The sequence below is a fragment of the Cydia splendana genome, chromosome 12, assembly GCF_910591565.1.
Source record: "Cydia splendana chromosome 12, ilCydSple1.2, whole genome shotgun sequence".
NCBI classification, from domain to species: Eukaryota; Metazoa; Arthropoda; class Insecta; order Lepidoptera; family Tortricidae; genus Cydia; species Cydia splendana.
In genome coordinates, this window is record NC_085971.1 from 19,963,788 (window position 1) to 19,980,075 (window position 16,288).

General features: G+C 39.9%; 2 protein-coding genes across 2 annotated transcripts; both read left to right on the top strand.

The window, feature by feature from the left end:
• Positions 1-1,823: 1,823 nt before the first annotated feature.
• LOC134795842 (pancreatic lipase-related protein 2-like) lies at positions 1,824-5,084 on the top strand. Its single transcript, XM_063767776.1, has 3 exons — positions 1,824-1,933; positions 3,713-4,013; positions 4,393-5,084. Exons 1-3 carry the CDS (start codon positions 1,834-1,836, stop codon positions 5,072-5,074), a joined length of 1,083 nt encoding a protein of 360 aa, XP_063623846.1. The 5' UTR covers positions 1,824-1,833; the 3' UTR covers positions 5,075-5,084.
• A 3,299-nt stretch (positions 5,085-8,383) lies between these two features.
• Positions 8,384-16,241, top strand: LOC134795625 (uncharacterized). Its single transcript, XM_063767524.1, has 10 exons — positions 8,384-8,497; positions 9,129-9,275; positions 9,667-9,913; positions 10,661-10,786; positions 11,547-11,686; positions 12,925-13,084; positions 13,799-13,892; positions 14,365-14,526; positions 15,049-15,134; positions 16,020-16,241. The coding sequence occupies exons 1-10, from the start codon at positions 8,425-8,427 to the stop codon at positions 16,108-16,110; spliced, it is 1,326 nt and encodes a 441-aa protein (XP_063623594.1). The 5' UTR covers positions 8,384-8,424; the 3' UTR covers positions 16,111-16,241.
• The last annotated feature ends 47 nt before the right edge of the window (positions 16,242-16,288 follow it).

Sequence of the window (16,288 nt, forward strand, 5' to 3'; positions counted from 1 at the left end):
CGCCATAATGTACATTTACACGTAGAACGTCACATATGTGAATATATAAGGTGTAATAACTCTGAAAGAAGGATCATTTTGGGACCTACTTACTTTTTTACGAGCAGACGAACCACATGATGGGAAGCGGTCATCGCCGCCCATGGACATAAGCAATATCACAGGAGCCACTTTAGCGTTGGTGACACTTGAGAAACCTTAAATACTTCCCCCCTTCCTATATACTTGTTGGTTTCCTCTATCGGTTTATTTTTTGCATATTTTTTGACGGAAACGGATGTGTTCTTAATATATCAGTGACCAAACCTGCATATTTGCATAACCTCGTCGCATCCTTTTTCCTTGTGTAATCACGCTGATCAGGACACACACTCGTTTACAACGCTCGTTCGGAACTAAAAGGTATTACTGCAAATTGAGTCGCTTAACTTCAAACTCAGATAAATCCAACTGTCAGATTTTGCGATTTTGGTACCTACCTATTAAGAAAAGGTAATAGGCCTAGATATTTCCTAAGAGGGTCGAATGGATTTATCCGAGTTTGAAGTTAAGCGACACAGTTTTAAACTCTAGCTGCCCTATAAAAAGGTCTCCCGTTCCATTCTGTTGTGAACTTTTAATCAAAATTGCATTTGTGTTAGCGAATTTTGATATCTGAGCGGCTAGATAAGGTGCATACTTGCACCGCAAAGCATATACCGAACGGTAGTTTGGGGGATTTTAGGTCGGATATAGGTAGTACTAGAATTATGATATCGTCAAAGTAAAATAGCTATTATAAATTATTTCCAATCCGCCATAGGAAGGTACTTCTGTTACGGTCCGTAAAATGATGAGTAGGTAATATAATATATTAATCTGTATAAAGGGATTCGGACCAAAGACCTCCAGCTACGTAGGCCACCGACTAGGCGTAACACAAAATTTCAGGTTAAGTTTTTTGTATTAACACTGTCAACTTTTTATATAATTACATGATCATACACAATATCATTTTAAGGCAAAAGAAAGTCAATATTCAAGGCTGACAAATCCACTCCCAATGCTGCGATACGTAAGGGTTTGTGGTTAAGAATATAAGAATGGATTACCTCATAACGACATATGTGAAATCTGTTGACTGCAAAATTCCCGTGAGACTAAAAAATATAATATATTTACACAGGTCACCCGGTATACATTTTTTCGTTTAGTGACAAACACTACAATGAAGTAGAGTTCACTTCTAGATGAAATAGACGCAATAGATATGTTTTTATTTCCAAAAAAATATTATTGGCATATTTTCCTACCGAAATGTTTGATGTTTGGTAACGTTTTAATTAAGCCTAATTGGCCTAAGTTATTTATTGCGTTTATTGGTTATCCAGGGTGTAAAACAAACCAACAAAAAGGTCGTTCTGTCTTCGTACCTACTACCTACCTACAGGAAAACCGCTTACCTATATGGGGCCAGAAAAATGAAAGCGTAGGTATACGTGTTTGACTTTAGACTTGCGTCTTTCTTAAAAGTCAAATACGACCTTATGTTATTACAGAATTTTGGACATACGCCCTTTTGGCATAGCACGATGTATATGAGTCAATATATAGGACGAAGTACTTTACATATATGGCACAGCTCCTCAGATAAGATCTAGGTAGTTGAGTCTTTTAAAAGCGACCGCTCAGTCGTAAACGCTTATCTCTTAAAAAACAATTTGAAAAAAAGATGAAAAATACCTACATTCAACCAGAAATTGTTGTAGTTTAGTTTAATCTTAGAAAAAGTCATCAGGATTAAAAAAATACAAGGACCAGAAGATATAATCCAGAGCTACGGGAGTTGCTAAAATGGTGAAAGTGTTGTTTTGTGTGTTTTTATTTGTTATTGTGCGAGCGGTGGACTATTCTAAAGCAGGAGAAGGATATTCTGTAGGATTTATTTCCGATTGTAAGTTTTTTACATAAAAACTTTAAAACTTATACTTGGGTAGGTACCGTAAAATGGGGTGAGTTGGGTGAAATTTGACTTTCAAACCTCGATAAAATTTTATTTTTACATGTGAAAACTGAATGGTGTATATAATAAGTGGTTCGGACGTTTGTATTTTAGTTTGTATTTTATTTTGGGTAGTTCCGTTTCATAACTTTGACGATAAAGAGGAAAACCCACCTCACCCCGTAGTGCCTCGTATTTGGGGTGAGAGGGTTTTTCATACAAAGGTGATTTTGGAAGATTGTTGGATCGATTGTTTTTTATTATGAATATTACTATAGCTCCATTTTAAATTGGAATACATTATTTTTGTAGCAGTAGGCTTAAAAACCCACCTCACCCCCCTCTCAATCCTTCTCTCCCCATTCATAACCCATAGCTCCCCGCGAAACCTACTCACCCCGTTTTACGGTACTTATCCTAGATTAAACAGAGGTCCTCATTCAAAATATTTGAAAATTTAGTGAAAATGTAGAAATTTTGTGTGATCGTTTCGATGTTATCAAAATAATTTTCGTTGTGAAGTTATTTCTGACCACTCTGGCACACTTTTGTTTGCCTTCTTTCAAATAAATAAAAAAAGTCGAGTGCTATTGCTTGTCTTTCTAGCAGAGCTGTACAATTTCTGTTTTTATTATATTTTTCATTAAAAAACTAAGTTCATCTCATCCACTCCATCACATTTTTTGAGGACAAAAACCAAAACAACGAAAATAATTATGACCCTTTTTTTAAACAATCTTGTATGATACAGAAAATTCGATATTTTACAGAAATGATAAGAGGCAGAAACTTTCGGGAAAACTGGCGTGTTTTTTGTGGACAATACAATTACATAACGATTTGGGTATTATAAGCATACAGATTTTAATAAATAGAAGGTTGAAACATACATTTATATGCATACCCTTATGGGTCCGGCAAAAAAAATTAGGCATTAATGTAGTTTTATTTTATGCTGTCCACAGACGCTTAACCTTAAGTCATACAAAAAAAATGGAGCAATTAAATAAATACTTAGTGAAATATTTTTATATGTTTATGTTAAAACACTATCAACTCTACTTATAATGAAGTAAATATAACTTTTAGAAATACGAGTTAGTATCACATTAGGTACCTACATGAATTGCATGAACAAATAGCCTCAATAAGATTTATCTAGGATACAAGTTTACGTAAACTTGTACCTATCGGGCCCCAATTTCACATCGGTGACAGGTGCGACAATTGTAAAACATCATTGTTGCTGACGTCACAGGCGTCCATGGGCTACGGTTACCGCTTACTATCGGGCGGGTCGTATTCTTGTTTGCCACCATCATTGTATTATTTAAAAAAACTTCATTATATCGGGTGTATTACCGATATTTCTCTTGCTAAGTTTATGACAATTGTCACAAGAAACACGACAATAAAATTGTCACGAAATTCCGACATAACTATAACTCATTTCCTGTCAAGAATTACCTACAATTCTTCTAAATCTTGACAACTGTCAGAAACTTCGCAAGAGAAATATCTGTTCTTTTTCGATATAATAAAGTTTTTTTAAATAATACAATGATGGTGGCAAACAGGCATACGGCCCGCCCGATGGTAAGTGGTAATCGTAGCCCATGGATGCCTGTGACGTCAGCAACAGTGATGTTTTACAATTGTCGCACCTGTCACCGATGTGAAATTGGGGCCAATCGTACCATAGGTTTTTAATTCATATTTTTGTTGTTTCAGGCCCAGGCTCCTGGAAACCAGCAGCCATAAAACCCAAGTCTTTAAAAAAGTTGTACCTCTCAGTCCTGGGTCCCGGCAACGTGCTCCAAGCCAAGTGGACCCCATACAACTACTACCAAATGCAGCAGTTAGCCAAACATCCCGAGATAGACTTTGGGAAGAAAACTTTCCTTTACGTCGGCGGATACCTTGACGGGACGGGGTTGCCTGTTGGAAGGACTTTGGGCCAGGTGTATAAGGAGTTGGGATATAATGTTCTGCTTTTGGACTATTTGGAGTTTACTGCGAGGGATTTTCCTGTGTAATTTATTATTTACTATCTTCTGCCTACAACTTCGTATGCGTAGAGTAATGATTTTCGTAATAAAAACTTTGCTGTAAAGTTTTCTCGGGACCGGGACACAAAGTATCTCCATACCAACTTTCATCTCAATCGGTTGAGCAGCTTAAGCGTAAATAAATGCTTTTTGGTATTTATAATATTAGAAGTAGGAATTTACGTTAAAGATAGACGTTAACTCTTTGTTTATTATGTTTAATGTTCCCAAATACTCTAAAACACAAAGACCGATTTAGCTATGTCTTTTTTTATACAGAGGTAATTTTTTTTATCAATGAATGTTGCTAATATAATATTGTCGCGGGTTTTTACAGTTATTTTACAAAAGTTATTTTTCCAGTGCGGTTCGTCTCACTAGGCCAGTGGGAAATCACGTCGCCGAAATGCTGGCCAACCTAACAACACTCGGCATGGACCCGAAAAACCTGGAGCTGGTCGGTTTAAGCCTGGGCGGACAGACCATGAGTTACATAGCCAAGAACTACCGTCAGATCACCGGGAAAAACATCTCCTCGCTCACTGGCCTTGACCCAACCGGCCCCTGTTATAGGCACCTTGGCCCGGACCAGAGATTAGACCCCTCCGATGCTGACTTTGTGAAAGTAGTAGCCACAAATATAGACGGCTATGGCATAGCAACTCCAGTCGGACATGTCACGTTCTACGTCAACGGGGGAGAGTACCAACCTGGGGACATCTGGTGGCTCCCATGCGACGTCATATGCAGTCATATCCGGTCATATTTCCTCTGGCTTTCAGCGTTATTGAACCCTGGAATTTTCATCGGAATGCAATGCGATTCAATACAGCAGGCTAGAGAAAATAACTGCTATGATAGAAAACCAATGGTAACGAATACGATGGATTTATTCACGGATAGGAGCAAACCGGGAATTTATTATGTGACGACGTTTAATAGGTATCCTTATGGTTTGGGGAAGAGTGGGTTGAAAAGGAGTGGAGAGAAAATTCTATCGCAATTGGCTTCCCTAAATACTGCCGAAACGTTGTGGGTGAGATAGATTTATTTGTTTACTAATAGCTTAATGACCCTGACTTCGTCAACGTAAGATTAGATAGTAAACCCCACCCCTCTTTACACCCCCTTAAGGAATTATTTGACTGACAACTATCCTATGTCCATTCCGAAACTCAATTTTTTTCCACCTCCACACCAACTTTTCGTACGGACTGACAAACAGTACCTACCTATAAAAAATACTGCAAATTTCCTCAATCTTAAATGTTTCATGAATGGTGCCGTTACTATACGTACATCGTATGTAGCTTTAGATCTATTTAATACTTATTGAAAAATTTTGACTACATAGAGTTAAGGAAACAAACTGTCAAGTATACCTATCTTTTTTTCAGCGTTCATGTTTGTATGTATGTGAGTTTCTTTATTGTATGACCGTTTATTTTAATACCTACATGAATAAAAGTGTAATTACATATGAGTTGTATTTTTACTCACTGACATTCCCACCGTTAAGTTTGACCTACAAAAAACCTTTATTCTACTAAGTATCGTAAAAATACTATCATATGACAAAATCATAGTAAAAAAATAGAAGTAGGATATTTTGGGCGCAGTCCCGGATGTCCCGGATGCGTAGGTGCATTCAAATAAAAAAAATGTTTTTACTAATAAAGGCTTCATTATTCTTTAAAAACTGATAAGAAAGTTGTATTCTATCCACAACGGTGATAATGTTATTAAATCTTGAGTCGAAACGGCTGGTTGTTGGTGCTCAGAGGCTAGAGAGTTTTTTAAGGAGGTTGGGAACCGTTTGCGAGATAGAGGCCTGGATCCCCGCTCCGGGTCATTCCTAGTGCAGAGGTTGTCCATCGCGATTCAGCGCGGTAATGCGGCGAGCGTTTTGGGCACCTTTGCGCCAGGGATGACGCGGGGTGGGATATTTGACTGACTCAGTAGTCAGTCAGCCAGTACTGCTTTGTTTTTGATTTGTGTTATGTAACTTGTGTAAATGTAATGTAATTATGTGATGTATTTTATAATTAATGTAATTTTGGTGTAATGTTTTAATTTGTAATACTTCTCTTTGATTAAATATATATTTGACACTTTAATCTTGAGTTGTTTCCTAATTATGGCTAAGATTTCTAATGCTGTGCTGTTCCTCGCGTTGGTGTGGTGAAAAAAATGTATTTCTACTAAGCTAATAGTTTTAACGAACGTACCTGCCTATAAGTTGCCGTGGGTACTTCATTCAATGTCAAATTATGACAATAACAAAATAACCTAGACCCACATGAAAGCTGTCAAGTCTATACATTGTACAGAGACTGTGTAAGTCATGATCCCAGACATCGTAAATTTTATAGCATTTTTGGTGCAGCGGAGTGGTGTTAATGGAATTGGTATAGATAATTCCAACTGAAATGGTAAATTAAGGCTAATATGAACGTAATTAACGCTAATTAATCATTAGGGTTGAAATTGTTCATATCAATTCCGTTAACACCACTACGCTGCACCGAAAATACCATAAATTTTACGATGTCTGGTCATGATATTCATTGGACGGAATCACTGTCTATATACTTTAGCAAGTCTAATAAGATTCCAGATAACCTACTCTTTTCACTCTGTCAAGGCTTTCTGCATCCAGTTTCTTAAAACAAAGCACGACACTATTCCGCCTGGCTGCGCCTATTCATGAGATGTTATATATAACGCCCGTCTGTCTGTCTGTCCGTGTTGGTTCAGAGGCGGAGCGAAGTGGCGAAGGATAAAGGTGTACGTTTATTTTCTTTTTTTTTAACGTGAGGCTATATTTAAAAAATAACATATGAAATATTGTACCTACATACCTATTCAAAATTTAATTTTGAACTTCTATGTAAACAGAAGCTTCCATATTTATAAAAATCTGATAAAATAAACTAGTGGCTCTGTGAGCTGTAGACCTCGCGAGCAGAGCTTGAAATAACATGGTGCTAAGAGCTTTAAATACACCGTGTTTTTTTTGATTTCCGTTAATTTCAAGGGTGCATTCCTGAGCTTAAATCAAGTAACTTTCTCAAAGACACCGATGTTCTAATTAAGTCCATTTCGGAGATAATCCATAATTTATTTTTTTACTATAAGGCCTCTACAAGCGTGTACACTTGCCTTAGGGCCGGCTTACATATTGATTAGTGTTTAGAATGAGTTCATACATTTGCTACTAAACTTAAGTACAATCTCGGTCGATTGATGTACGAAATGACATTGATATGTCACAGATTTCAATTGTTTGGTTGAGTTAAATGTAATGCCCGTGTTACAACAACGCTATATGCTACATTTAATTACTTTTTAAACAAAAAAAAAAAACAAAAAAGAAAACAAAAAAAAATTTTTTTTTGAAAATTAACTATGCCATTTAGTTCTTATAAACGTACTTAACTATACCCCGAAGTTAACGGAATTCAATAAAAACACGGTGTATAGTAAATTAAAGAAAAACAATACGAAATTTATGTGTAAAAAAATACAAAAGTTATAATATCCCAGCATACAATTACTGGGGATCGAACCCAGACCCTCTGTGCAAACAGAAAAAGCGAACGTTTACAAACTGAGCCAAACAGTTCTTAGGTGGGTTGACGAAATTTAGCTACTCCTTCTCAAATTAAAATTAGTTAAAATTAAATATCTAAATACCGCCTAAACCAGCGATAATTTTTTTCTGCATTTTTTGCTATTAACTCTGTAAACATGTTTCAAAAAGAAAAAAGTCTTATGATATCGATACGACTATTTGTTTAGGCGCCAGGTATCACGACTCCGCCATTTTTAAAAATTTCCAAAAACCGGATTGACAAAAAAATTTTATTTAGTCATAAAATTCGGTCACAAAATTTCACGAGAATCGGTTAAGAATTGCGACCTGTAGAGGAGAACATCCGGACATACGAAAGCAAAATGCCCGAGTCAAAACGTAGACCTTCGCTTCGCTTCGGTCAATAAATTGGGTAGAGTCAGACCAAGAATAGTCTGCAGCGGATTTGATAGCCCTCGCAGTGCAAGTGTTATTTTAAACGTCAAACTTCTATGAAATTATGACGTATAAGTGCACTGCGCGGGCTATCAAAATCGCTGCAGACTTTTCTCGGTCTGACTATATGTAGGCTTTGAGCTGATCTTATGATGGAGCTGGAAGATGGATTGAGGAACTCTTCGGGGACTACTATAACTTTTAAATCCCTCTAATTAAGCACATGTGATTCGTGTTGGGGGTGTGTCGGCTTAAAAGTTAAAAAATATATATATTTTGGCATGTTTTGGCTGAAACTTATATCAACGGTTGCAGGTCGCTACGTTGCCTGTGCTCGCTCCGACCGTGTTGTCTAGCCATAAGAAATGTCAGGCTACTCGCAGCCCGGTGTCAAGAGGCAGAAAGTCAGAGAAATTAAAGACGTGGACTATTTGCAAGGTAACCCTATTTAGAACAGGAAAGTCGGGCCACCTTTTACGACACGACGATTATACAAAAACCATTATAGGTAGAAGGGAAAGTGGAAGCAACGCAGAAAACGGGGAAAGCAAAAAGAAATAACATAGACCAAGTAAAAGACACTAAACGTAATGTCGTATCGTATCCAACGAAGGGAACCTATTCTTGTAGGAAAGTAACCAATGCTGCCCTAAGGTTAAAGGTGCCAAACATTAGTGGGATACTGGAAATAGGGTAATTCACCATAATAAAAAATGAGGCTTGAGCAGGCCATCGCTCCAACTTCATACCATGCTGATTTCGCAGGCACACACTACTTATTCAGTTTGAGCCGTTCACCGCTAACCCTCGAGTTGTAAAATTTATGTGTTCGTGTTGCGCGTAGGTACTAACGTCAGAAAATCGGCGTGTTAAGGTGGTGGTACTGGTGCTCGACGCGGTCCCAGTACCTACATGTCATCTTGAAACTTAAGTCATTGGCAATAGAGGTGACAGCAAGGGTCATCTATTGGGCATTAGCATGTCGTGCACTAGTCCCACCACCTTATAAAATCACAGTTTTGTCTTAGCGGCCATATCTCTGTACTGTAGATAATTGTTTTTTTTTTAGGAATAGAGAAGATAGAGTATAACAACATGGCGGCGACCACAGACACGAGCGTATATCGCTACTACAGCGGCAGCGAGCGGGTCCACGCGCGAGCGATGGAAGACTGGCTCAAGTGCAGCATCTCGCTCACCGAGTTCAGGATGAACGGTAATGTGGAACATTTGGTATTGGTAAGTTAAAGCTTTTTTATAAGGGCGCCGTTGGGGGCGTGCCGCGCGCGCTTCAAAGCCGGGTTCCTTTGGCGCTCTCATACTAAGAAACATCGGGCGCGCTACGCGCGCTCCTAACACGGGCGCCTTCGACGTATGCCCGGTATGCTACGTATATCTCAGCTACAACACAATACACTAAGGTGACTAAGGGATCATAAGATCATAAGCTTTAGGAATAGTGGCATATGATGATCACGGCTAATAAAATATATATGTCCCGTAATTTTTTCTAAATGATAATTTCACATTAAAATATAATACGATTTCAAATTTTCAGTTGTTAGTGAGTGATTTTTCAGTCGTTTTTGAACTTTTTTTTCTCTTAGGTAACGATAAGACCCGCACTTGGGACGACCACACCAACACCCTCGAGAACCGCAAGCGCTGCGTCAAAGCCCTATTTGAGCTGTTATCCAAGCTGGGCCTGAAGTACTGGACGGGTCTGGACTCGGATCTGGTGGAGTGGGAGGATCGGGCGCAGTGGGACGAGATGGTCGAGTTTGTGAATGAGTTGGCTGCGAGATACCATGTGAGGCTGCTGTGGTTGGCGCCGGATTTGCATACTAATGCGAGGTGGGTTTACCCAACGAGTTACCTTTTTTCAGAGATAAAAGCAAAAGGTAACTTATTTAAGTAAATTTCATCATGTTCGTCAGTTTGTGACGTAAGTTTACAGCAATTTCACTCGAAAAAAAAGCAGGACAGTCGGCAAGTCCGTCTATCCGGTCATTTTATTTAATTTTTATTCAGTAGGTACTTGTCGCAGGACAAACCAACGGATGTATTGTATTCTGGACTGTATTCTAGGCTGAGCCTTTGTCTACTATAAAATCCTACCAGATAGAATGACATAGCTACATTTTCAATCGATTTTCAAAAATGACGAGCCGTTTTAGAGCATCATTTCTAAAAAAACGGTAATCGGTTTATAGATTTTCAAACGTTCTACTTGTCTTTCAATACCTATAATGAATGAGCGTCTGCGATGGTACTATGACCATGTTATGAGACGTGAAAATGACCACATTAATGAAAGAGTAGGTACTTGTAATACAAAAGGGTAAACAAGGCCCGAGAAGACGACCAGCGACCTGGGCCCAGACATGGCCCAGACTATTAAAAACGACCTGAAAGCTATCAATGCAATACGTACCGGAGACAACCCACTGCAAAAATACTTGCTAGAAAGGCTGACCCCATCAAGCAAAATGGGATAAAAGCTAAGACCAAGAAGCGAAGAAGAATAAATGAATGAACCATTTTTTCGAAAAATACAAACACAACATTAAAATATGCTTAAATCTTAGTATTTTTCCCCAGATACACATCCGGAGCTTTAACCAGCCCAGACGCGTCCACGTTCATCCACGCCGCCTCCCAAATAAAGCGCTGCCTCGAGATGTCGCAACGACTCAACGCCGAGAATTTCCTCCTCTGGCCTTCCAGGTAGGCCATACCCCATACTCTAGAGAAATATGTACCTAAGCTTAGAGTGCTTACCTACTCCATACCTACATAGATAAAGCCAAAGGAGCAAAGTTCATCCTCACTTCTTAGATACATGGCACACCAAGAATAAGCGGGCATCTCGCTCGTTTCTTCCCAGAACGTGCAGAATGTGGAATGCGGTGCCTCCTGAGGTATTTCCTTTGCGCTACGACATGGGATTCTTCAAGAAGCGGGTATCTAGGGTTCTCAAGGGTCGGCAACGCTTAAGTGGCTCCTGTGATATTGCATATGTCCATGGGCGACGATGACCGCTTCCCATCAGGCGACTCGTCTGCTCGTTTGCTGACTATCACATAAAAATAAAAATGATGAAACTCCATTTATTATAAGGTTTAAGAGAGCTTCGAGAAAACTTACTCTATGGCCATACGACAGGAATTCCCCTAGCAATGCAGGATTTTTGGTCCTTTGTCAGGATTGCGGGGGGACTTGGCAAGTGGTTAAAGGTTTGAGTTGGGCAGAGGGAAGGGTAGGACAGCTACTTATTATTGTAGCGGCCCACCAAAGTTTTGGCAAAAGGCAAGGTTTTTGGGGTTTGGAGAAATGGCGGTCCACTGTGTACTTAACCTCCTGAGACCCAGAAGCAGTTTGTCTGAGGGGGCGAGGCTTCTCAGAAGATTAAGTTCGCCTAAAGATATTCCTTCAGGATTTTTAGGTTGATGCCCGGTTTTTTGTCATATGTTAACCGAACTTCCAGGGAAGGTTACGACGCCATCTTCCAGAGCGATGTGACGAGGGAAATCAAGCTGTTCGCAAAGCTGCTTAAGATGACGGCGGATTATAAAGACAGACTGAACTATAGATGCCAGTTGCTGATTATGCCATATTGTAGTGAAGGTAATCTTCATTAGACAAATTATTCTATTTATTTATTGCAAGAAACTGTGTGTTGCGGGTACCCACCCGCAGCGCACAGGCGCGCGCCCGCGGGCAGGGGGTACCGTTCAATTTTAATACAAACATTTTGCATAATTACATTTACCTACTTTTAAAACTCATAATAAACATAATGTATAGAAACATAATCCATAATATTATTCGTTATAATAATTAAATTACAGAATGTTCTATAATCATAAAAACGTTGTTTATAACGATAATTAGGAATAATTTTACTTGTTATAACATACAGTTAGTATTATGATTAAAATGTAGAATTATATTTTAACGAATGATCGGGTGACACAATACAACTTACTTACATATTCTACCTTAAGGCAGGTCGCCGTTAGGTACGACGACGAGCGAAGCGAGGAGGAGTGTTAGGTAGAACTGTGACCCTACAGCGCGCAAGCCGAGCGAGCGAAGCGAGCGTGCTGCGGCAGCGGCCGGCGAAGCGTCAGAACCGACTTATTTTATAATACATAGTACACATTTTATGGGGATTACCATGGGGTCCCGGACTTTTGGAAGGCATGCGTGGTTTTTATGAAAAAAGAACGTTATGAGCATTAAATAGTATACAAAGTGATCATTATACTGATTGCCTGTTATGCAAATACATTACTATGCAACTGCATTATTATTATTTCTGAAATTATGCAATTTGTTCTTATTCATTTTGTTTCTATACTAAATAATCATTTCTGCATTCAAAATTATGCAATTCGAATTATGCAAAATGAAAATTCGAAAATAGTTGTTATTAAAAACATTACACACCCCCAGGCAGGAGTTCATTCGCTGCCTCGATGCTCGATCTTTAAATCTGAGCTATGTTGGAGACCTCGGGTCTTTAACCCAGGAACTTCGAATTTAGATCGCTCCTTTACCTACCTACCCTTGAGAGACTTTGTACGAAGGAGTAAATTGCCCTTCTTGGTTACTCTGTAATTCTGTAACCAAGGAGGGCTGGACGAAAAATCGTACGGTACCTACCACTCTGATCAATGGTATTATTTCTTCTTCTCAGCATATTTGCGTCCACTACTCAACATATGCCTCTTTCATGGATTTCCATGCTGTTCTGAATGCGGCGGTTCTATAATAATATGCTTTTATTATTTATTACGCTCTATTAGCTGGTATTATTACTTACTTACTTACGCATATTTGTCATTTCATCTCCTTTGCAGCTATGAAAAATAAGAGAGACAGAACACTAATGAGAGATGAGAAAGTGCACAACTACATGTGGGATGTGACAAGCTGCCTGTACTTCTTGAAGAGCTATAATCTGGAAAGATATTATAAGGTGTGCTCGCCGCCCGGACATCACATGTATATGACTCATGTGTAAGTATCATCATTGGCCTTTGCGTCTATTGCAGACGATTTTTGGTGTAACACCGGAGAGACACCGTTTTTGGTGGCTGAATAGAACGATGCGAGATGATGAAATGTGTAAAGTGCCATTCTATGGAACTTGCTAACTATGTAAACAAAAGTCACTATAAATACATCATTCAGAGACAATTCCAATATGGCGGTTTGTTTACATAGTTAGCAAGTTCCATAGAATGACACTTTAGGTAAGTATTGGAATTTCATATTGAAAGAGTGATATAATAATAGGTACTTATATTAATAGGTACTTAAAACTTTGATAGGTAATGCAGCCAATTCCGTCATAGGGACAAGCTTTTCTCAACGACTGTACTTCTCTTTAACTGTCGGCCCGATTCGAACTTTAAGATACGTCAATTAATAGATTTAGAAACGATATGGATTAGATATGTCAGTGTCAAATGTGACGTTTCTTCGAACAAAAACGTCACTTTTGACACTGCGACATATCGAATCCATATCGTTTCTAGATCTATTAATTGACGTATCTTAAAGTTCGAATCGGACAGGTCATATTTTTTTAGCGAGGTGATTTTGAAATGCACAAACTCTGTGATGTTTTATCACAGAGTTCTAATAGTCCTTAGATCATAAAATAGATATACTAATAGTACTACGAGTAATAGGACTACGAGTATACTAAAAGTGTTTGATCTTTTTTAGGTACAACATGTTGGGCGGTGTTACCTTAACGAACGATTTTGATCCGTTCAACAGCAAAAAACTGACTTTGATGATGAAATCCATTGTTGACCAGGTGAGCAATATATTGTATCATATAAGCTAAACTGACAAAGCTAAATTATAGGTAATTTCTTTAACGCAACTCAAAATAAGTAAACACGATCTTAAAGTTAATAAAGTGAGAGTAGATATCGGATCCGGAACCGATTCCGAAGCGCGATCGGGGATCGAGTTTAATTCGGGATCCAGATTCAAATCTGTGTAGGTACCTACGCGTGCTGGTCCAATCTAGATCCGGGTACCTACCTACGGCTACGGCTCGATCGCGGATCCGGGTCCGGGTTTAGATCCGGGTCCGTGACCGAGTCAGAGACCAAATCCATTCGAAAACAAAAAGGACTGTGAAACACGCCAATATAAAATTATAATTTCAAGTTAATTTTGTCTCACGCTCACAGCAAAATCGAACTTTACTCAACTCTTTTAATTAGCAAAGTACCCTTATTGGATTGATGTGAAAGCGTTTATGTATGTTAATTTCCTAGGGCACAGCGCCCCCTGGCGGCATCAACCTGAAACTCTACCGTCGCACAACAGACCTGAGAGGCATCGTGACACTCTACATGAGATACGTAGATGCTCTAGCGAGAGCGCTGAGGCTCGCCGCCAACATCGTTGGAGAGCAGGTTTTCTCTAAACATGTCCAGGTATTTTATATAATATCAAATATGTTATTCTAGTTAAATAAACAGCAAATACTGTCACTATACTTGGGGCCTTGCCTATACATACTCTGGTAAACCAACTTTCTCAGTATAAAAAGGGCGCGAATTCAAGTTTTCTATGGGTAAACAACCCTTCGCGCCTCACCATCATAGGCCTTTTCGTCTATTGCAGACGATTTTTGGTGTAACACCGTAGAATCACCGTTTTTGATGGCTGAATAGACCGATGCGAGACCGACATGGTCTACCACAGGTCTGACAAGAGAAGTTTGCGGAGACCGGTACTGACACCTTGTCGTCGTTTTTGCCTCTTGTCAACGAGTGCGGCGAACCAGGTCTCATCACAAAACTTGGGACCCTCCACAATACGTTTGCGCCATTCCGTCCGCTGTTCTGCGAGCCTCTCCCAGTCAGCTTCGCGCCTACATTCTTCATAATTGCTCCCATTTTCTATTGACGGAAATGACTTGCCAGAGTTTAAATATCATGACTGTTTTTTTTCAGCAACGTTACGTTAGTTATCATAGCGGGCTGGGCTCTCGACTCGCCAGCGGTGACGTGTCTATGGAAGAGTGCGAGGAGCATAATAAGTAAGTGCGTCTTTCTCTGCCCTAAGAATAAGATATAGTATTTTAAATAGGTACTCAGGAATCTAAGGCGTAGCTTTGTGGACCGCTTGACCAAATCGCTGTCCTAAATAAAGGACATTGGGCTTTACGAGCTTAACTCAACTCGACCTTAAAGAAAACGCTAACAAAAGAGCGAGAGTAAAGTACTTTTTATTTTATTATCATCTTTTTAGTGAAAAAAAGTGTACTACATAAAGTTCCGAACGTTCGTTACATTTTGCGAACGTAAAACTAATATCGTGATCTATGTTAGATGTTAAATACGGTTATTGTTAAGTTAAAGAAGATAAAGATTTGTTGCTTCTTAAAACACTCTTTTCTATACAGGGTCAAAACTCGTGTAAAGGCTTGGCCACACACAGAGCGCGACGCAGCGCCGCGTCCGCGCCGCGTGATGCCGACGCGAAGCCTGGTCAAACAGGGCGCGCGCCGATCGCGCCGGCCTCACGCTCTCAACACGCCCTCAAGGCGCGCGTGAACGCGGCGCGGCCGCGCGGGAACGCGGCGCACCGCTCGCTGCCTACGTCCGATCCTACTGACGTGACCTTGCGCGACGCGGCGGGCCGCCGCGTTCGCTCGGCGCAGCGCTGCGCACGCGCCGCGCGGACGCAATGGGCCGCGCGGCGCGGGGCGCGACAGAAGCGGGGCGTGATACCGGCGGGACGCAGTCTGTTTGACGTCGGTAACCTGTTAGCATGTGCCGCGGTCGCGCGGCGTGGACGCGGCGCTGCGTCGCGCTCTGTATGTGGCCAAGCCTTAAGAGTCATACCCAAAGAGAATTAAATCACTACGTTTGTCATACCTATATTTTATGCTGGCTAATTTCGAATTCTATTACAATTACAGGAAGACTCAAAATCAGCACGAGCCGACGTCAAAATGCGAACACTTTGAAGTGGTGTTCCAACGATACCTCGATACTTGCGACCACATCTGATCACTGTAGATCGAAATTATGTGTATCCCCATCTCTCTCACTCCAATAGAGCAAGAGCGATAGTGATGGAGATAGATAATGTAGTAGTGTGTGTTATGTAGATTATTTGGAATGTTATCAAAGTTTGGATATATAGCTAGCTGGTCAAGCAAATCTTGTCAGTAAAAAAAGGCGCGAA

Coding starts and splice junctions, on each gene's coding strand:
- LOC134795842 (XM_063767776.1), top strand. CDS start 1,834: ATGGTGAAAGTGTTGTTTTGTGTGTTTTTATTTGTTATTGTGCGAGCG. Junction 1,934..3,712: donor TGTAGGATTTATTTCCGATT/GTAAGTTTTTTA, acceptor TTGTTGTTTCAG/GCCCAGGCTCCTGGAAACCA. Junction 4,014..4,392: donor ACTGCGAGGGATTTTCCTGT/GTAATTTATTAT, acceptor TTATTTTTCCAG/TGCGGTTCGTCTCACTAGGC.
- LOC134795625 (XM_063767524.1), top strand. CDS start 8,425: ATGTCAGGCTACTCGCAGCCCGGTGTCAAGAGGCAGAAAGTCAGAGAA. Junction 13,893..14,364: donor TGAAATCCATTGTTGACCAG/GTGAGCAATATA, acceptor TTAATTTCCTAG/GGCACAGCGCCCCCTGGCGG. Junction 15,135..16,019: donor GAGTGCGAGGAGCATAATAA/GTAAGTGCGTCT, acceptor TTACAATTACAG/GAAGACTCAAAATCAGCACG.